The sequence below is a fragment of the Vanacampus margaritifer genome, chromosome 18, assembly GCF_051991255.1.
Source record: "Vanacampus margaritifer isolate UIUO_Vmar chromosome 18, RoL_Vmar_1.0, whole genome shotgun sequence".
NCBI lineage: Eukaryota > Metazoa > Chordata > Actinopteri > Syngnathiformes > Syngnathidae > Vanacampus > Vanacampus margaritifer.
The window spans coordinates 7,966,222-7,988,192 of record NC_135449.1 but is presented as its reverse complement, the minus strand read 5'-3'; the positions used below and the strand labels follow the sequence as shown (position 1 = coordinate 7,988,192).

General features: G+C 40.3%; 1 protein-coding gene across 4 annotated transcripts; it reads right to left on the bottom strand.

Moving 5' to 3' along the window:
* Positions 1 to 79: 79 nt before the first annotated feature.
* Positions 80 to 21,490, bottom strand: itga3b (integrin, alpha 3b). Of its 4 annotated transcripts, none has more exons than XM_077550788.1 (26): positions 21,119 to 21,490; positions 12,078 to 12,205; positions 11,821 to 11,903; positions 11,501 to 11,750; positions 11,317 to 11,421; positions 10,954 to 11,158; positions 9,647 to 9,840; positions 8,080 to 8,168; positions 7,871 to 8,007; positions 7,715 to 7,801; positions 7,433 to 7,500; positions 7,214 to 7,359; positions 6,976 to 7,122; positions 6,790 to 6,887; positions 6,549 to 6,717; positions 6,326 to 6,400; positions 6,137 to 6,216; positions 5,962 to 6,039; positions 4,640 to 4,742; positions 4,256 to 4,432; positions 3,802 to 3,936; positions 3,606 to 3,719; positions 2,625 to 2,723; positions 2,420 to 2,545; positions 2,119 to 2,274; positions 351 to 496 (listed from the first exon to the last, which is right to left on the bottom strand). In XM_077550788.1, the coding sequence occupies exons 1-25, from the start codon at positions 21,292 to 21,294 to the stop codon at positions 2,164 to 2,166; spliced, it is 3,180 nt and encodes a 1,059-aa protein (XP_077406914.1). In that variant the 5' UTR covers positions 21,295 to 21,490; the 3' UTR covers positions 351 to 496; positions 2,119 to 2,163. The 4 variants fall into 4 exon arrangements, 3 of the variants coding, with proteins under 3 accessions (XP_077406913.1, XP_077406915.1, XP_077406914.1); XR_013289213.1 differs by lacking the exon at positions 351 to 496 and adding an exon at positions 1,963 to 1,993 and having other exon boundaries at positions 2,066 to 2,274; XM_077550787.1 differs by lacking the exon at positions 2,119 to 2,274 and having other exon boundaries at positions 80 to 496.
* Between the last annotated feature and the right edge of the window lie 481 nt (positions 21,491 to 21,971).

Here is a 21,971-nt window from a genome sequence, read left to right as displayed (position 1 = left end):
CTTGAAAGATCAGTCAAAATGCTTAAATCGGCTGGCACTGGCGACATCCCGTTTCTGAAAACGTCTGGCAGTCAAAGAGTTAAAGGTCAACATGGGGAAATAAAAAGAAAGAAAGACAAGTAAAAAAAAAAAACGATATTCTGACAGCGCCAATGTTCAATTCACAACACTGCAGTCAGTAGGAATACGCAACAATTACAATCACTGAGACATAAAAGTTCAATATATTGCACTGAGAAATCTAGAAATAGAATCACGTCTATTTTCTCCACGGTTGATCCAGACTGGGCCCAGTGTTCTTTCATTTGCCCGTGCCAGTCAGTGGTAGTCAGTAGTTGAAATGCTGCATCTCTGTCCAGTTGGTGATCCAATACTTTCTGTGCGGCTCCTCTGGCTCAAATCCCCCGTTGAACTGATAGCGATCGGCCTTGCGAAGTTTCACCCCGCGGTGCTTTGGCATTATCCGGTAGTAGAGGGATCGCTTGAAGAATCCGAGCTGGGGAGAAAAGAAGTGACATTAGAGACTAAAGCGCGGCTAAGATTTAATGGCGGTTTGAGAACGGCATTTGGGAGATTTAGATTCTGTATAGAGACAGAGCGTCGGGAGAGGGGGGGGGGGGGCACGGGGTGCTTGAGGAAGACGTGCAAAGAGAGCATAAGCAAGGTATACAGAAAAACACTTATCCCCATAGAAAATGCATGGAGATGCTGAGAGCTTTTGTGCTATGATGATCTCCCAGTTGAGTAGCGTTTAAAATGGTGGTTGTTTTTATGCATCATACTGAGGACCTATCTCTAATTTTGTGACTCTCTAGATCAGTGTTTGCTAACCTTTAGCCAAATATTCTATATTTGGGAAAATCTCATGGCATACCTGTGAGTATTGTTATATTATCGGTCATGTGTTGCTCTCATTTGCTAGCATTAAGCTAAACAAACTTATTAGCTGAGTAATTTTCCTTTTTTGCTGTTGGACAATAAACTTAAACTGGGAGTGGCCAAAAAAATACATTAAAGAATATTTTACTGCCAAATAGCTGCTTGTTGTGAACATACAAAATAAAGCTCCATTAGCATTTTTATCCTCATTAAAAAAACACATTAAATAAATTTAAAAAAAGAGAATCAACCACCGAGACGTCCCAAAAAGCTTTGCTGAGCTGCGACACTGAGGCAAAATTTACACTATAGCTATAGCTATAGTGTAAGCTACACTAGTGTAGCTTAGACTTACCTTACCACTAGTGTAAGGTAGCTACGTGGCTAGCTAGCTAGCAACTTTAGTTAAATATGCTGCACAGCCATTCCGAAGTTAGTAATCATCACCGCCGTGGCGGCAAATAAGAAACATTTCTGACAAGTATCAATCTGACAAAGTGAGTAGCTATGCTAATTGCTAAGCTAACCTAAGATTGACACGGCTAGCAAATTTAAAACTAGAATTAAGTGCTTGGGTGATGGAGTTCGCTTTTCACAGAATCTGGCTGGAGTTATTACTGGGGGATTAAACTAAAAAAAATAAAAGAAAAAAGAAAAAAAGAAAAGAAAAAATATATATATTTTAAATTGCTCCGCAAAATTTGAAAGTTGCTCGTCAACCCCACCCCCCACCCAGATTGTCAAAATTAAAAAACACTACAATTTAGCTGAAAATCAAATATGCAATACATTCTCACCAATAACTATTTATACCAAATTTAAACGGTAGTCAATCTGGTGGTGGTTGTGTTGTTACTTAAGCTAATGCTAAATGCTATCTTTGTTGACAGTTCAACAGCACCAAACAAGTCAACAAAGCTCAAAAACGACCGTCTCGGCTAAAACGGGACTGTCCGATTTTATTTAGCCGTAAACACCTCTCAGAATGATGCATTTCCACACCAAAGTTGACAATTCCATTGGACATTATTCGACAAGCACCAGTATGTTTTTTTTCCCGCATCATAGCAAAACTCTCAGCATTCACACAATGATAAGCCGCTTAAGCTCCAGCCTGAAAAGGAAGCAAGAAGATGTTAGACATATTAAGCTAAAGCTTTAAAATTCAGAAAGAGAGAGGCCACACCATCACTAGTAAGAGTTAAGGTGAAATCTATTCATCGGAGGGGTGGTCGTTACCCAAAAGCCCCACTGGTGTGTGCGGTTGTGGACCCATAGTGGGTCTCAGTAGTCCTCAGTCAGCCTCTCTGTCTCAGAGGGCTGGATCTTCATCTCAGCCTTCTGGGCTTTGGCCTCATACATCTCCCTCCTGCTGGCCCTCTGGAAGAAGCCGCACTGCATGGAGGCGGAGGAGGATGTGAACATTAGGACCCAGTTAGAGTCCGGGAAGCAAGTTTCGGCTTGAGAAATCCCACATGAGGATCGCTTTTCAACTGTAAGTCGGTTTGTCGGAGTCCACCGCTCGATGGTGTCAGCTCACCTTCCAAAGTATAAGAATGATGATTCCTAGAAGTAGAACTCCGGCTACGACGGCAGAGATGATGATCCACAGCGGAAGTTCATAGGGCGTCTCCACCCGCGCCTCCGGTTCGATATCCACCGTGAACTGCATCAAAGTGAAGACAGCAGCCATTTTGAGTCGCTGAGAGGCGATTAAGATTAAATATTCATTTGACGCGTGTTACCATAGTGGTCTGGCTTTCCATTTTAAGGGTGGGGTTGTCCGTAATGAGTTTCAGCGTGGCTTTACCTACAACTTTGATCCACAAAGCATTGGCAAAATCCTGTAAAGGAACATGTAATACATTGAAATATATATTTTTTTCTTTTTACATTTTTTCAATATTTTATTAAACATATTTTTCTATATTTTAGTTCCCCCCCCCCATTTTGCAAAAATGTGTATTGATTATTGTTTTTTTAAGTATTTTTTGTTTTGTTTCAATGGGTTTCATTCATTGGCATTTCGAGAACACGCCATACTGTACATTGAAATACAGTTGAACTTTTTTTTAAACATATATATATATATATAAACATTTTTTTCAATATATATATATTTTTTTTCTATATTTAGTTTTTTCCCCATTTCTCTCCCATTTTTTCAAAACTGTATATTGATTATTGTTTTTTTGAAGTATTTTTTGTAATTTTTGAAGAATTCACCCCACCCCACCCCCAGTGTGTTTCAATGGGTTTCATTCATATTTTTTTAAACATATTTTTCTATATTTTTGTTTTTTTCCCCATTTCTCCCCCATTTTTCAAAAATGGATATTGATTATTGTTTTTTGAATATTTTTCCCCCCAGTGTGTTTCAATGGGTTTTATTCATTGGCATTTCTCGACCCTAAATTGAATCCCAGAAACTATAAAATGTATATATATTTTTTTATTTTAAAACTGTATGTCCTTTTAAAACAAGCTAAAAAAAATGTGTATAACCATACAGTACTGGGCTGAAATGTAATATTTTAACAAGAAAATTTTAATTAATTAATTTACATTTATTTTTAATTAAATAATAACAATTTATGTAATAAATTAATTTAAAACAGCACCCCCCCTTGCCTAAAAAATAATGTCATCAAAACAGAAATATTGTTATCTTATCAAAGTGAGCTTTGTTATTATATTATTATTGATCGCGAGCTGATGAAGAGCACCTCCAGCATGGTGCTGTTCCACAAACGAGCGCGCACGTGAATCTTGGCCGAGTTGCTCATGTTGAGCAAAGGGCACGTAAAGGTCACGCATCGCGCCGTGCCCTTGGAGCATTCCTGCGAAACACGAAAAGGAAATGTCACTACAGGAGTAAAAAACACACGCCAGACCGGCGTGGTCGGCTGCTTGCCATCTCACCAACAGGTGTGATTCTTTCCGTGACGTGAGCAGCGTGTGGGCTGCTTGCGGCTCAACAATCTCAGTCGGGCTGGCATCATCCGGATCATCCGCCGCGAGCTGCCTTTTCACGCGTTTGGACGCGCTTTCCGACAACTGCAACGGGAAAGGAAGCCGGGCAGACGGAGACATGACATCAGAGGCAAAATGAGTGGGTTTGATCAAGACATCAGACTCTCAGAATAGCGTCGTGACTTCTATTTTCAATTTGCGGCCCGGGGAGGATCAAGTGTGGTGAAGCGGACATTGTTCCCTAAAGGACTTTGTTTTGCATAGGAAGCACTTTTAAAACCACTGCTCAGACAGTCACACCATGGAACCATCACTCACTGGCCATTTCATTCCGAGCTAATAGGAAAGTAGTCATTTACTACATCTCAACTTGTTGACCAACTATTATTAGAAGAAACCTCACGGTTAAGTTCAACGGGTTGACGACGTCTCCAGGCGGTCGACATTCGCTCTCCGACTGCGCCTGAATGATGATTTGCGTCAGGTAGAGCAGCCACTTCCCGTTTGACACCTCAAAGGGCCACTCAAACTCCACAGCCAGGGTCCCCAAGTCCCCTAAGGGTGGCCCCCTCATGTTGACCTAGTGACAGAGGAAAAAAAAACAAAAACAAAAAGTCATGGCGTGAACTAACAGCCACAGTTCCGCTTGGGCTCTAAATAGCATCCACCCCCGCGTACGGCTGCACCGCAAGCCGCATAAACTTGCTTCCCAAAAATAATATTAAGCATCTGACAGTAAAAGGCGTCAACGAGGGGAACAAAAATGTGAGCGGTTGAGGTGACTCACGTTGAAGGTGAACTCGAACGGACTTCCCACGTCGCTGCTGTTCACCATGGCCGACTCGCCCATCACCGTCCCGCCAAATTTGGTCTGGACGAGCGCGTTTGCACTGCACCGGGGGGGTGGAATATATATATATATATATATATATTAAAAATAAAATAAAATAATAAAGGTCAATAAAAAGTCTGATGCGATGATTTTGTGTATGTAGCTCTAAAGTAGCATATAGCTAAATCTTTTGGATGCTTAATTAGATAATAATTAGTGTTGTTCTGATACCGATACTAGTAACGGCAGAGGCACCGATACTGCATTAAAACAGTGGTATCGGTGAGTACTAACAAGTAACATGCCGATACCATTAATTCTACCGCTAATATAGGACTTTGGATGCAGCATCTTGTGTCTTGCTCATGCACGACATTCACTGATGTGTGACATGTTCACTGCCGAGCTAAAATATCCTATTGGCCCTTGAATGCTCTGAACCAATGGCAGAACAGCTCTTTCATGTTGAGAAAAAAAATAACTTAGGTATCGGTATGGTATCGGCATCAGCTGATACTGCAAAGCTGGGTATCGGAATTGGTATCGGGGGCCAAAAAACGGTATCAAAACAACACTAATAATAATATTTAATCTAATCTAATTTTAATATAATACAATTATGATAATAAATAATATTATTTAATAAAAATAATCCATTAAATAATAATAAAATAAAGAATGATTAATTAATAATAATTAATAATGATTAATAATATTAATAAGAAATTAATGTAAAATACCCATGTACTAAAATACAGTATGTCCATAGCCTAATAAGATATAAATAATATAAATATTTACTCAAATAATTACAAGTAATTTATGAAAATATAGTAATTTGACATTACTTAACAAAAATGAGTGCAACATATTTGCATCATATTCTCAGTAACAGCCCCATTTCAGAATGTCATTTATTAGCGCGCCCTCTAGTGGACAAAATTAACTAAAACAGTTCATTTTTGTGGAAAAACAGCATTTCGTATGTGTCATATTGGACCCCCTGAGGGGCCAGTTCTTGCTCGCCAGCCTTATGTTTGACACCCCTGATGTAAAGTATTAGGCATTGTTATTCCAGAGAGATTGGAGGACAAAATTTTACGACTATGGACAGGAAAATCACTGCCCATTTATGGGAAAATTGCCATTGTTAATTATTTGATAGTTTCACAATTTATTACCTGCTTATGTTATTGTCATCATCATTTGGTTTGTGTTTAGTGACTTTTTTTTATTTTATTGTATGGATTATTATTATTTTTTTAATAGCAACTCACATGGAGAAGGATGGGAGGATGGTGTTCTCAATCAGCAGGCTTACAGACACAGGAAACAGGTCGTACTGCTCACTGAGACTGAAGGAAACAATCAAACGACAGCCCTGCATTAAATTCATTCTCGTCATCATCATTATGATTATTACATACAGATTAAGAACATTTAAGCCCTTACGTAGACAAAAGCAGCTGAGTCTGAATCTCCTGCGTGTTCAGATTGATGCCTGACGTCTCCAACCTCAAGGCGAGTGACACCTGTTGACAAAAAAAAAAAAAAAAGACGCCACATGTGACTGCAGTACATTGTTTTGATTTTCAGAAGATGCCAAAACTTGGCGGGAATGTCAGAGTTCAGCTGCCGTACCTTTTCCTTGCCTTTGAGCGGATTGCCCAATTCACAAAGGACGGTGCCGTCATAGCGACATTCGACATCATGGTCCTAAATAAAGAAAGAAAAAAAAAAACATTCTACCCACTTCATTAGGTACCCATCAAATAAACACAAGAGATACACAAAAAATTCAAAAATTCACTGATAGTGGATGGGGTTGAGATTTCTAACATCTGCTGCCCCCTGTTGGCCATACCTGGGACCTGACGCCAGAGTATTTGAGCGCGTCAGGGATGGTGACGTTGAGCATGGCCTGGTGGGCGTCCTCCGCCAGCTTCCCTCTAGTGGGAAAGTTGGTCACCTCCACCATCAGCCTGATTATCTTCATACTGCTGTTAAACTGAAGGATTTGGGATTTGTCCTGCCTGGGCACGAGAACATACAGTTGATATACAACATGAGCCTTCCATTTTGTTTTTATTTATATTTTCACTCACCTGGGGAACTTTTTTTCCTTATTGTCGGCAAAATGGGCCGTCAGCTGCAGGTTGCTGGTGCACTTGTTGTCTGAGCCGCACTCTTTCTGGAAGTGGATCTGTGAACGGAACAATTTTGACTTTGAGAATACGTGGACACTTGATTAGGTGCAGGTGCGGCGGCAAGAGTGCAACGCTGAGAGTTACTTCGCTTCTTTGGGTGAGTTTCTGGTCTTGACTGAGAATGGGGAAGGAGTCCAAGTTCTGAATGGAGCGTCTTGATTTGGGTTTTTGCTCATCTAAGGACATGTTGAGGGAAAAGACCACGGGCTCCAGTTTGTCTCTCACAGCCGCCTTAAAACACATCCAAGATTATAATAGCTAGGCGTGATTTTTTACTTTGTATTTTTTGCAACTGACTTTATTTAGCGTATAAAGAACTTACCACCACATTCAAGTTGAGCCGATGACACTCGGTTTTGGAGGCGGGCAGGGACAACACGCCCGTATACGTGTTATCATTGTTGTCTTGGAAACGAACCCGCGGGCTCCTTCTCCTATAAATGTCGGCCTCCACTGTGTACTTCACCGCTGTAACCGGTCACATTATGGAAAGTTCACGTGTGTTTTTTGTTTTTGTTTTGATTAAGGAAGAGTGACTTACTGATGTCTTTCTTGAAGTTTTTGTTGCCGTTGCTTAGTGTGAAAGACATGCAGAAAGTGGCCACGATGCTGGGAAACAAACATATTCAGATAGACCACAAACACTATTATATGAGCCATTTTGAATTTTTTTATTTTATTTAATTTTTTTCTGGAGAGCTCAGTATTGTTCATTTGGTAATTTTACCGATTTGACATGTCATCGTCATTGCTCTCTTTTTTTTTTTTGTACACATTTTTTTTGTATGTGTATGTGAATTTTGAATTTTTGACACCGGCTCACCATGGTGCGTTCCCTTGACACTGATTTGGATCCACAATTTTTGGCTCCACATTAAAGTCTTTAGTTAAATGGACGACTGGCCGAGTCCTGTCGTGAACAAAAGACAGTTTTAGAGCCAAGAGAGCCGTCAGTCGTGCTGCCCTGTCTCTTTCCTACCTGAGCAGGGCGATGCGGTCGTCAAGGGAGCCCACCAAAATGTCAGGGTAGCCGTTGTCGTCCATGTCCATGCCTCCATTGATGGAGTAGCCAAACGTTTGGAATCTTCCGTTATCCACAGATTTGCCCTCAATCACCTTTGGAGGGCGGATACAAATGTTGACGCCAGTGAAGAAGAGTTTGTTTTTCCACATCAGGAGATGTGTTACCTGGCTGGGCTCCTCTGAGATTCCCTCTTTACTTCCCATCCAGATGTAGACCTTGCCTGTGCCGTGGAATGGAGCTCCCACGGCAAAATCTGCACATAGAAAGAAATGTAATGACAGTGAAAGGCCAGTAGGTGGCAATATGACACTGTAAAGCACTGTAAAACCTTTGTGCTACATTTGATTTTGGATTCCACAAAAACATGCATAATAATAAGAATAATAATAGTATTTTTATTTGACATATTTTTACATTTAATATTTCATAAATTAAAAAAAATACAAATACAATACACTATTTTTCAAAGTTCATTTTAATACCATAGTAAAATAATTCATGTTTTAAAAATTGCATTATTAATTTAATTATAATTAATTTAAAAAACAATAATTGAAAAATGTTGAATAAATATATTAAGTTTTATTTGTATTCTTTACAATTAAATTATTCCAGCAATTCAAGTGTGATATGCGAGCTCCTCAAGTAGCGCGCAAAAAAAATTATTGTAAATACAAATCTGTTGTATTTAACTTTTTGGTACATTCGCATTTAATCTTTTAAGAACTGTTTGTTTTTAAACATTTATCCAGGTTTAATTTGGATTTAACATTTATGTTCGAAACATTTTTAATTGGATCGTTACTTATCCCCTCCTGGTGTGTTCATTTTTGGGTCAACGTGACACGTTCGAATGCTTAATTATCAAAAAAACTATCAGATAACGCAATACAATATTTTTAATAATAAAAAACAAACTCAAATGAAAAAATGGAGGACAGTCGACTAAATTTAATCCATTTTCCTAATCCTAGATTTTCCAAACGGGTGAATCTGACCCACCACATAGCATGAGGGTTTCTCATATTTAAGCGCAGCGTTAATGTTCAAAATGCACATAATGTGTTAATATACTTTTATATATACTGTATTCTTTGGTACAGATGGCACTTAAAAGTTGAAGAACCTCCAAATTAACTACATAATGAATATATAATAAATAAATACATCATTAAAACAGGAAAACGGCTTGATTCATAAAACAAATATGACTCTTGGTCATATATGTTTACAGAGCAGGCCATAATGTGGCTTTCAGAACATTCTTTGTCCAAACCTGGTGTCTACTCTAAAAACAGTTGGGTCAAAAATAACCCAACTATGGGTCAAAAACGGACCAATCCTCTACTTGGGTCAATTTGACCCAACTTTGAGTCAAGAAATGGGTCTTTTAGTGTAAAACAACTCATAAATATTGGTCAGACCTTTTAGTTGGGTCAAAAAATTGGGTCATTTTGTATAAAACAACCCAGCAAGTTGGGTCAAATTGGCCCATACAGTGGATCTGTCCATTTTTGATCCATAATTGGGTTATTTTTAACCCAGCTGTTTTTAGAGTGTAGTATTCATCAAGTATGTAAGTATGTTGCCCAAATTGACTGAGGGCAACTTTTTGTCTAGTTTTGGATGGATGGACATGATTTGTTGTTAAAGCCACCAAAAGCAGAAATGGATCAACTAATAATTTTCCGCTATTGCACATAAAACTCAATTGTGCGTGTATGCGCTGACCTTGGAATCCATCCTGGTTGACGTCACCAATGGCGGCCACTGCGATGCCAAATGCAGAGGAAGCAGGGCCTTTAAGCACCTTGCTAGGAATCTTCTGGAAAGATCCGTTCTCATTCATATAGATATAAACCGCACCTCCCTCATCCTTCATGCGGTCAAAGTAAAACGGGGCGCCAACAATTAAATCGTTCCAACTGCAAGCATAGGAAGCAAAAAAAAAAAATGAATTGAAATGCTAGATCCTATAATGTCAACATTTCCCCCTACTGTCAGACTCCATAAAATTTCAATCATGCATGAAAGGGGGAGGCAGAAGGTGATTTAGCCATGATATCATAGCAAACACCTTGAACGGGCTGCTGACAGCTTTTCAACTCTGCTTAGATGTACTTGAGTGCACATTCCACATCACACGACAGCTCACGAGCACAGGAGCGTTCAAGCGTCGCGCCAGCTTAAAGCGCCAAATAATAACACGGCAGGAACTTTCAGCTCCAGCAGGGGCCAGCAACCTTTCCTGTCAAAAGAGCCATTTTCGGCCAAATAACCAAAAATCTGTCTGGAGTCAAGAAAAATTTTGAACATTTTGATGAACGAAACACTGCGGTAATGTTAGTCTAATGTACTTTTTGGGCAATTTTATACACATATGGGATTTCTTCTTTTGTTTTTGGACATTTTATAGTATAGACTTTTTTAACATTTTTGCTTTTGCCTTTTGAAAAAATAATTTTATGACTTTTTTTTCCGCAATTTTGTGTATATTATAATGTCATTTTCTGCCTTTCTTCTTTTATATCTGGACATTTTATGGTTACTTTTTGAACATTTTCTTTTCTGCCTTAAAAAAAAGAAGCCTTTTTTGTGCAATTTTGTGTACATTGTATGGTAATTTTATGTTTTTCGTCTTCCTTTTTGGACATTTTATGTCACTTTTTAAACATTTTTAGATAGGCTTATTTTTTATTTATTCATTTTTTACAACTTTTTCATCTACCTTTCGTCTGTCCTTTTTTGACAACTTACAAATTTGGACTGTGAGATTTTTTGGGGAATATTTAATTAATATTTAGTTAATTTATGCAAATATTATTTTCTCAAAAAAATGCAAAATAAAAATTAATTTCTACAATTTATTTTTAGAGATCCACAGGGAGCCAAAGGAGAGGGACTAAAGAGCCACATGTGGCTCCAGAGCGGCAGGTTGCAGACCCCTGAGCTAGAGTATTTGGAAAAATGGAAATACTGTAAAATATTTTGCTTTTTTTAATTTCAAATTTTGTGAAATAATTGAGTAATTCACATACTTGTCGTTATTGAGGTCCGTGACAGCCAGACTGCTTCCAAAATACGAGCCCACTTGATCCCCGGGGATGATGAGCACTGTCTCGAACAAGTTGTCAGCCGTTATTGCGAGGACCACCGAACCTTTGGACTCATACCTGGGAGATCCGGTCACCATCGTGTAGTTGTTTATGCTCAACAGGCGCTTTTCTTCAAGAACGGAATAACCTGTAGGGGAAATATTTCAAGATTAACTGGTATATAAAACTTGAGGGTGTAATAATAACAATAATTTGATTATATTCATAGCAAAAAAGAAGGGTCTTAGACTTGATCCTTGATGCATCTCAATGAGTTTCCTACTTGAGCAATAATCACTGATTTACCCATATAGTAGAATTTATATTGTTTTTTCAGCGGGCCAAAGACTTTTTTAATGGAATCCCATGGAAAGGCAGGATCAGGATTTCTCCACAAAGCATGTACATTTCCTATATGAAACAGAAAAAAAACCTCAATCTTCATGCATAGCAGTGTGAGAATAATCCCTCGTTATCCCAGTGCCCACACCTTGCCATGAGTAGCTGCCCGGGCTGCCCATGTACATCTCATTCTCCGTCATGCCGCCTGCGATGCCCATGTTGCACATGCCCTCGTCTCCCATATCGGTGTTGGGGTCACACATCTCGTAGGGATGAGTCTGCCAGTCGTCATCGGGGTCGAAGGTCAAGTCATTGCTCCTCACGTAGCACTTTCCAATCATCCGCCGCTGCTCCTCCGCGCCGCTTCCCAAGACCTTGACGTAGCGATGGCCACACGCCTGCAACGCCACAGAATAGAATTTTTTCAGAACAGTTTCCAGAGACAATCAAACATGGCAGCCCTCTCACCAGTATGCGCCCGGCCGACTGTACTCTCTGGCTGGCCACTGTCACGCCCAGCCACATGCCCTCCACCATTTCGGTCTGGTCAGCTGTAAATGCGTCAGAAAAGTGACACTATTAAAACGAGCTTCTGTCAAAGATAAGAGGAAAGCAAAGTGAATCACGCCCTGACACACCACCGCAAAAATGCAGAGGCACTCCGGCCTTGATGCCGTTGAAGATAAAGTGGCAAGGATTGCATGGCAACGCTCCCTCTCACTCACTTGAGCTGACCAGGTCCATTCTGGAACAGTCCGAGGCGTCCGTGGTAATGGGGCAGGAGTAGACGGCACCTGTTTCATTCACATTCGCCAACGATAAGGCTTTGTCTTTGGGAGCTCCCACTAGAAGCCTGGACACACACAGAGTGGCAGATGAAGATTACAAGATTATATCGCATCCTTGTCATGGTGTGCGAGACAGGCGATAGATAGCAGCATGAAAAATGAGCCACATGCAAAAAAAAAAATAAAAAATAGAAAAAGAAAGAAAGAAACTCTCGCTAAAAGGTGGCAGAACCATGCGATTGCTCCCTAATCGGTAAAGAAATTTATGATAATGAAAAAAAAAAAAAGTATAAGTAATAAAATCAGGAAAATTCAGTTATGGGTATACAAGCAGAAGGAAATTAAAGGATGCTATATGATTAATAAAAGTAAATGACTATAATATGTAACATTAAAAATATAGGATTAATCAAACCATACATATATCCAGCCATTTTATCTATGTAGCTAGACATAGCCATGTAGCTAGCGAGCAAGCTATGCAGCTACCAATTTAGCTATTTATCTAGCTAGCTTGCTAGATGTATGATTTGATAAATAATACATTAGACTATATTCATTTACTATTATTAATCATATAGCAGTCATCCATTTCCTTCAGCTTCTAGCTATCTATGCAGCTAGCTAGCTAGCTAGCGAGCTATAGCTGCATAGATAGCTACCATGGGGCTTCACTGTTTATAAAAATAAATCCGTTTCTCGAGAGGGCAAGCAGGTCTGGGCAACAAGTTAACACTCTACACACACTAGATTGTTGGTGGACCTCCATGTTTTTGTCGTGCACATATTAACACACCCTACACCGGCACTTTTCAACAAAGTGACCTTTGAAGTGGAGGGATTAGACTAAGGTGCCGTTGCCGTGTGCTGGGACACACTATTGACTGTCAGCACCAGATTTATTATCTGCACTTGTAGGCAGAAGGTGAGGACAAACCAGTTTTTACGGTGGCTGACTTGTGGAGGAAGAGAAAACTGGAGTAACCAAAGTGAAATATTTTGAGACAAAGCCTACATTTTTACACAATATTCGTTCCATGAAATTGTATTAATGTATTCCCAAAGTCAAATTCGTCTTTTTGTCCAATCAGATTTCAGCCTCTATGTTGCGTCAATCTAATCTTCACAGGAACTTCAGAATCAGTAATACTGTATTTTTTAAATTTTATTTTTTAAATAAAATAAAATAGAAACATAATCCTTTTGTTGTGAACACAATGCAATCTTTCAAAATGTTACCATTATCCTGTCACTCTACAACCAGACGGATATTATCAGTGCAGAATCAATTATCTGATCCTGGTGATGACAACTTAGCAGGAGCCAAGATGGCTTCGAAAAGGGCCGCCAGTGGTGATTGGAGGGTCCGATAAAGGAGATTCCACAAAGGTTTGTAGACATTACTGAGAGTTGCATTATGTGTAGAATCAGAGCCACAGCATATGGTTCGGTGTTGAATACATTTCTCCTGTGTGGTGTTATGTATCATCAAAGCTTTAGTGAGATGATAAATTAACACTTGGTTTATGCAAAGGACTCAAATCTACAAAAATACATCACAGACTAACATTTTTCGAAGACAAACATTTTCGAAGAAACTCGGACGTTATTTAAGGAACCGCCAGGTTCTGCCTCCCTATGTTGGTCAGTGATAGTTTTCATATTTGCCAAGTGTTCACTTTCCTTTCCTTTCTTTGGTCCTTCCTCGGGTCTCCTGACGACCTCACGACTCTGGCTGGAAGTGTTCGGCTTAGGTGAACGGTATGGGATTTTTTAATAGGTTTTAGGTGAACTAATGAATACACACTCACCCACATACAAAAAAACAAAAAAAAAGAGAGAGAGCAATGATGATGACATGTCAAATCGGTAAAATTACCGAATGAACAATACTGAGCTCTCCAGAAAAAAAAATAAATAAATAAAGTGTTGAGAAGGTAATAAGCAACAAAAGTAGTAAGCTTTTGTCAAGCCCTCTGTGGCAAGCCTTTCTCTACTTCCATTGAAGTCATGACAAGGCAACTCATATCCTGTTTGGTGCCAAGTCCAACAATGTGTTCACCTCTCGTCCCCTTGCCAGCTCATCACCTCCTCATAAACGTGCTGACAAGAGCTCACGGGAGGGATAGCGAGTGGGCACTGAGCTCCTGCATTCCAAGTGCGTATACGGGACGTGTTGAAATCTGCCCTCTTCTGCTCGGGATTTGATGGGGAAATGCTGCTTGAAGCTTGTATTTAGTGCGGCTTACACGCCCAGCTGAGGTGAGAGTGGCTGCATTCTTCACATTAGGAGTAAGAGGAATTACATATGCACCAATAACGGCCCCCATAGTGGGAGGTTCGATGTAAGCAGGAGTGGCAAATCCAGATCCAGAAAGTAAAAACCCTGCTATAGTTTGGCTTTAGCCCCAGGTGCTAGTTAGCTAGCTAGCTCCCCAGGAGCTCGTTAAGCTGCTAGGAAGTTAGCTAGCTAGCACCTGAGGCTAAAGCCAAACTGTGGCAGAGTTTTTACTTTCTGGATCTGAATTTGCCACCTCTTGTCGTATGGAATCTTGACTCTTCACTGAAGAGGAGCAACCAGGGGTCTACGGGCGTATATGGAAACTCAAATCTCCTAGCGTTTATATGACCTTTCTTTAGCCCTTGTGGAAAACGTCATCACTATAAAGTCCATGACTACACTGAGAGTGCGTATGTTCGGAGAGTTAAAGTGCGCTCCCACTAATTTCCAAACGCACTACTTGTGTTCTGTTTACAACTCGGCTCAGTAGTAATCAACTCGCTAGCCCATACAGCTAGCTAACGTCAACGTTAGCCAGCCTAACAACCACCATCTTAAGAAAAGCCCCAGACCTAGCGCCACTAAACCGCAAACTTCCGGGGGGAAAAAAGTTCATAATTTACCAACTTGAGAATTTTCCACGGTACACAATTTTTATTTTATTTTAAGAAGTGTGTATCAAACCGGTAGCGAGAATGACTGTGGTGAAAGGTATGGCATGTCTGTGTCCATAGCACAGTGATGATTTGACCTGGGATAGTCAGGAAACAATAACAAAGCAGCAGCACAGGGTAAATACAGTACACACATTGCTATCTGGATATTCAGAGCAGGCATGCCTCATTGTTAACACACCGAGTGTGCACACACCTGACTCACACATGAACTGGAAATGGACAGTGACGCAACAACCTGCGAGTGGGACAACTTATTACAATTGCCTGTAGCAACAGAAAACATGATTAAATGTTCAATGTCGATGAAATGCATTCTGAGTCCAAATAATAAAAATCTAGCATCATAATGATGACAAATCTGTTATGATGACACTCCTATTGCCAATCACACACTAAAAAAAATATCATCAAAACTTGTGAACAGGAAGTTGGAAACAATACACAAACTCACTATGTGTGAAAAACTATTGGCTTAGAGTGTAAGATACAATCTTCATAGTAATTCAGTTGTAGGTCAAGTAAACAATAATAAGGGTTATCACGCAGACAGCAGACCTCAACCACAAAAATGTAATCTTACCAGTCATCTGCCGACAAAATAAACGGAATCAAGTATGAAAGAGAGCTCTTAACATGTGGATGTGCTTGTAAAACTGTCAGAGGAATCAGAAAAACACAAAAATGACAGTCATGACTGAGAACCAACCTAAAACCTTGGTCACGAGATAAGCAAACATAGCTAATTGCTAGTGCTAAATGCTAAATGATTGCGAAATGTGAAGCCTTGACTTCATTGGCCATAAAATGAGATCTGATCTTCATATAAATCACGAAAATAGACAACCAGTCTGATACGGCCAGGGGAGTCCAGATTATGGCCCCCGGGGCCATTTGCGGCCCCTCACCCATTTCTCAGTGGCTCACAAGGCTAGTTAAAAAAAAAAAGTATGAAGTTTTACGACTTAAACAAAAACACAATTACTCTTCGAAACACTGTGGTGAATAAGGATAATCAATTTTAGAAGCCAACATTTTCTTCCACGATTTATTGTCCACCTGTGTTGTTCCTAGCTTCTCAAAAACGACTCAAGCAGACGTCTCAGCTGGCCAAACATCCTGTTTGCAGCCCACCATCTGCCACTGGCGAAACCGTCACACAAGAGAACAAAGTCATTTCGTACCTGGGCGACAAATGAAACATGGCGGGTCTTCCCCTGAGGCTAAACTAACTAAAACTCTTGTCTGACGGGGTTGGTTTACGTTTTACAAACAAACATAACCCTTGCTTGTTAGTTTGTCAAAATTATTAATGAGTCTTTCAAAGCACATTGTAAGCACATGTACGCACACATAATACATGTCCACAGACACATACCGAGTGTAAGTCAACACTCATTTCCGTGTCAAAAATGAAAAATGGTCTGAAAGGTATTGAAGCATATAGTTTGTCTAGGGTCAGGTGACCCTCAACCACCCGGAGGCCAGCCAACTTACACCGGCTTCTTTTTACGCACGGGAGCAAAAGGAAAAGGATCTCTTACAGTAGTCAAACGGTTTACTCGACAGGTAATGAAAGCCCCTGGGATTCATTTCAACCCGTCATTCATTCACTTGGGACACAAAGTACAACACTGATTGGGTACACACACACATCTCATTTATTTTCAAGCAAATATGGCTCACGCTAGGCGCTCATATCAAGTCATGTAAAACATAAATGAGGGTGCGAGAAATAAGAATGAATCGTTATCTCAGTATCTCCAGTAGGCTTCCTTCTGGCACAAGGACCACCAGCACGCTATAAGAGGCTTCACTTCAATGGAAACGGACATACCGAGGGTCATATTTGACCGTATCAATCAAATCTGAGCGTTAGCGTGCCTAATGTTTTTGGCCCATATGTGTACAAAATGAAGTGTGTTCACGTCTCAGTTTGAACTAAATTGATCGAAAGAGTTACAGCACATTTTGGAAATAGTCTGCGTGAGCTTGTTTGTGTTTGTAAAGATCACAGCATAGTTTGACCTACCTAATCTGTTCTCACAGTAAAAAAAAAAAAAAAGGGGAAGGGGGGGGGGCAGCACCTAATTAAATGGCGGACTTTCGTGGCCTGGGGCTGATACAGTCAGACAGAGGTGGAGAAAAAAAAGGAGAACTTCCATATTCATCTGTCAGAAGAATTTAATTTGAGACTTGTTAGGCCACTTTAGTCTTGACTAATTGTAGGAATGGTCTCTTGTGGAAAATAAAGTTCCAAAGCTCCAAATTTTGGTGGAATCATGTGTGTTTCCCGACAGATCATCACCCTGACTCCTGTCTTGTCTCAACCTGAAACCTGGCAGGTTGTGACTGTGCACAGAAGGCTAATACATTCCACGCATACCGTGGGGTCAGGGGACTGGAAGAGCCAATAGTTGGCCAGCTGACTGCCCGGTCCCTCCTCCTGGCTACAAAAGAGAACAAAAAAAGCCCTCCGAGGGGACTTCAATGGGTGACTGGCAGTGAAGTAGGGACCTGCGCAAGCTAGCCTCAGGTAGCTTCGTATACGCTCAATTTTCATTTCAAGCTCGGCCAAAATTGACTTCTAAACGGCCCCGACATGGCCATGATAGATTCAGGCAACTAATTGGTTAATGGTGTCAAGGGTTCACAGCATTATTGCATTTACTTGATTGCAGAAATGGGAGTGGCAATCATCTCTTGACTTTCATCCTATCCTCAGTCTAACTTGTGAAAGAATGCCCATTTTAAGTGCCAGGACTTGTCGAAGCTGGTTGTATTTTTCAAAAGTGCACTCAATAGTATTGAGAAAAAGCATGAGACTAATAACAACTCTGGCGCAGCAAGAAGACATTTGCAAACCAGACAGAATGAACAGCAAGGTTATAAAATGTCATAGAGAGACAAGACAACCCTGTCTGTACTGTATTGTAGCTTACCGCCTGTTAGCATGTTAGCATTGTACCAACTCCTATTGGACATATTACACAATCACAAGGATGAACGTAAATTCATGATCAATGAAGCCTCAGCTCTTGCGATATTCTGCAAATGTTAGCAACTTAGCATAACAATATATGCTAGCGTGTTAGCATTTGGGGTATAAATGCTATAACTGTTACACTTGATCACTGGACACAATTTTAAATCTTTATTGATGTAGATTTGTGTTTTCTGTGCTCAGGTCGCTACATGTTAGCATACTAACTGTTAGCATATTAGCATTGTCTCAAATTTCAGTAGGCTTTAGCGCTTTAGCACATTGTTTTTGAGATTACTATGGGTCCATGCCGGTTGTTAGCATGGTATAAGGTAGCAAAATTGTATGGACTTGTAACAGCAAGCCCATTTAAAAGTTTTCACTGGAAATTTTCATTTTCACTTTCACAGAGTATGTGAGTATGTCACATAATAAATCAGTCTCAAGTGTTGACCTTCAAGTCTCTAGCAAGTCCCAGATTACTGTGGCAAAAATCAAGGTCAAGTTGATTCCTGTTCAAATTTCAAGCAATTCCAGCTAAGTCATTAGGTTAACAAGTCATAAGTTAAATCTCGCTCAGTCACAACATGTATTTGCACTCAGTATTTGTATTTGAATTAGTTAGCTGTGCTAATACCGTCACATTCCAATCGTTTTTCCAGTGGTCCGAAACCAGTCCTTGTTGTTTGCTAATTGACAGTTTTCTCAAATAAACATGAACTGTTAACTGTGTCTACTGAGGGCCAATGTTTTTGCTGTTGTCAACATACATTTAGTAAGAAAGAGTCGTGCGGCCCTCCTTCGTGCCGCTAGCATGTGGTCCGCTTCTTGAGTGTCACTCCACTGAGAATGACTGCATCCCAGCTGGGACTTGTCCAAGATGGCACATCGATCCGCATGTCATCTGGACACTGCTCTCCATTCTTCTCACACTAATGCACATCTTTGTCCCTCTTCGCAGAGATTATACTGATAGTGATACTAATAATCTCCCACTCGGACGTGAGGCGGGAAAGGAAGTATGCCCCCGGTTTGCCACTTTTCGTCACGCTTGACTCCTCAAAGCGGAGGCGGGAACGCAGATAACAGCAGGGTGTGCGTGCGTAGGGTGATCGTGGAAGTGGACGCTTCGGGGGGAGGAGGGGGGGAGGGGGGTGTAATTGGTCATGGTTGAGGTGAAGCAGGGGGGTCTGATATTAAATAAACAATGACATCATTCATTTGGTCAAGGGCTATTGAGGAACTTTAGAAAAAGAGATAATTTAAAAAAAAAAATTTTTTTTTTTTTACAAAACACAAATCCATTTGTGTATGAATGAGGTGACAGAGTGCAAGTTCAGGTGTGCAGTAAACATGACAGGTTACGCGCCACGTGGACTCCAGAATGGCTGAATATGCACAAAGATAAGCTAAACGCACACAAAGACATGTAGACACTCGGCTATGCCTGCGGCTACACAATTCAACCGGCCCAGCTGTTTTACCTGCAGCTACACAAACAATGCATTCTCTCAATTAAACCTCAGCAGAGAGTTGTGATGAGTGGAGCATTCTGGAAGAATTTCTTAGACTGAAAAAAGCATTTGTCGTTGCATTTTTACAGTATAAGAAAATACATTAAAGGGAAACTGGGCCAATGTTTCATGAGTGAAATGACATCCGTACTATCTACTATTACAGCTGAAGTAAACAATTGTTTATATTATGAGTCACATGGTTGCTAGGTAGAATTCACTAGGGCTCAACCCTGACCACTCCATTGGCCAATGAAAAAAAATACAACCAACCACAACCTCTATAAGAATTATGAAGCCTTTCTTATTTGTACACGCTAAAATGACTTCACAACAACTCTATTTCTATGTAAACGTGTAAGTTAGTTAGTGTCATATAAGTCATAAAGTGGTAGGAGTTTAAAAAAAAAAAGTCTACACTTCCTCCTACTCCTTTTCCAAACATGTGTGCTATGCGTTGTGAATGTTTTTATGTTATTCTTATTTTTGTTTGTTTAATACATGTTCAAAATAATTCATTCATTCAACATAATACTTTATTACTAACTTTACATGGTGTCCTCAGTTTCCAACATATTTCCTATCTATGGTGGCGGGGGAAAAAAAAACTGAATTTGTACCCAAGTCAGGACAAAATGTAGGCTGTCACTAAATTATGCTAATGCTGATGTAATAAATTACAGTAAATATTTACATGAAAAACACTTACAGACTGTACATTTATTATGTTGGTGCCATCATGTGGCATCTTAGTGCCAGGGAACTACTCTGCTTCATTTAGACAAAACTAGCGTTTTCTTTGATCCTTCCTCGGGTCTCCTGACAACCTCACGACTCTAGCTGGATTCTGAAGTATTCGGTTTAGATGAACGGTATGGGATTTTTAATAGGTTTTAGGTGAACTAATGAGTACACACTCACGCACACACACGCACACACACACACACATACAAAATAAAAAATAAATTTAAAAAAAGTTTTAAAAAAAAGAGAGAGCGCAATGACGATGACATGTCAAATCGGTAAAATTACCGAATTAACAATATTGAGCTCATTAAAAAAAAAGGGGAAAAAAAAGCCAAAACTAGTGTTTTACCATCAACTTGTGGCCTCTATTATCAATTACACGTGTATTTCACTATTTATGGCAAGGCTCCATCCCAAACACTTTTTGCAACAAATTATTTTGCGGACCCATAAGCTACAGCTGGTGGACACTCAGGGGCCCTGTGACCACAGTTTGAGAACCCCTGTTTAAAAAAATAAATAAATCCTCTTTACAGGTGGAACTAAAGTCTAACAAGTTTATAAATAGAGAACAGTTTTTTTTGGCGTTCAAGTATACAAGTACAAGATCTGCTTTTCTACGTGCTCAGTCAGCCACTGAATGAGAAGGAGTCCGCTGTAAGGCGGTAGTATCTGGTTCCGCCCACTGGGTCAAAGCAGGTGTCAGTTGTTTGCAACTAGCCATCAAGCCACTAACAAAGTGCAGAGAGAGAGACAAGAAGGGGGGAAAAGTAACTTACAAGTATTTCCTGGAGCCTTCCGTCTGTTCGTGCATGGCCACGGACAATCCAAAGAAGCTGCCTTTGGTTTTGCCCTCTTTGATCACCGGGAAACGTTCGTCCACGTTAAATCCACGGCAGAGCGGCGGCGCGTGGACGAAAAGCAGCAACGCGCAAAAAAGTAGCCTGGAGGACATTTTGTTTTGTTTGTTTCTGTGACGGAAGAAGCTGACCCACGGTCGCCGTGGATCCGACAGGTAAGCACACAGCAGGGACCTCCCCACGCAAGAAGAGCAGTCGCGACGCGCGCTCGCACACTCATTCAGAAGGTGAGCTCTCTCTCTCTCTCTCTCTCTTTCTCTCTCTCTCTCTCCCTCCCTCCCTTTCCACCGAGTCTCCCCCCAAGCCATAACGAGTTACATGTCCATCACAACAACAATGTACGATATTATAATAGCAATGAGTTGAAGTCATTAAGTGCATTTCTTACGTATAGGGAACAATTAAGTCTCTTATTGTATTAAATTATTATGAGTCAGAACAGTTCTATAGCACAACAGAAATAAGGAAAAAGTTGGGGTGTAACGGGAAAAAAAAATTAATTGGAAAATATTATTCGGTTTAAAAGATTTAATCATTCCACAAGAGATATACACCCCTAATATATATGTATACTGAATAATCTTTGGACTCCCGATCCCACTAAAACTCAAGTGGGCCACCCCTTCACATGAGCTCTCTTTGTGACGCCCACCTATCGGCCGCACTTGTGGCCTGGAATCGGCCGTTCATTAAACCCTTAATCCCTTTACAGAGAACTTGAGAGTTCATGGAGGCAGCCAGAGTTTCTCGGACTTTTCCTTGAATCCACGCT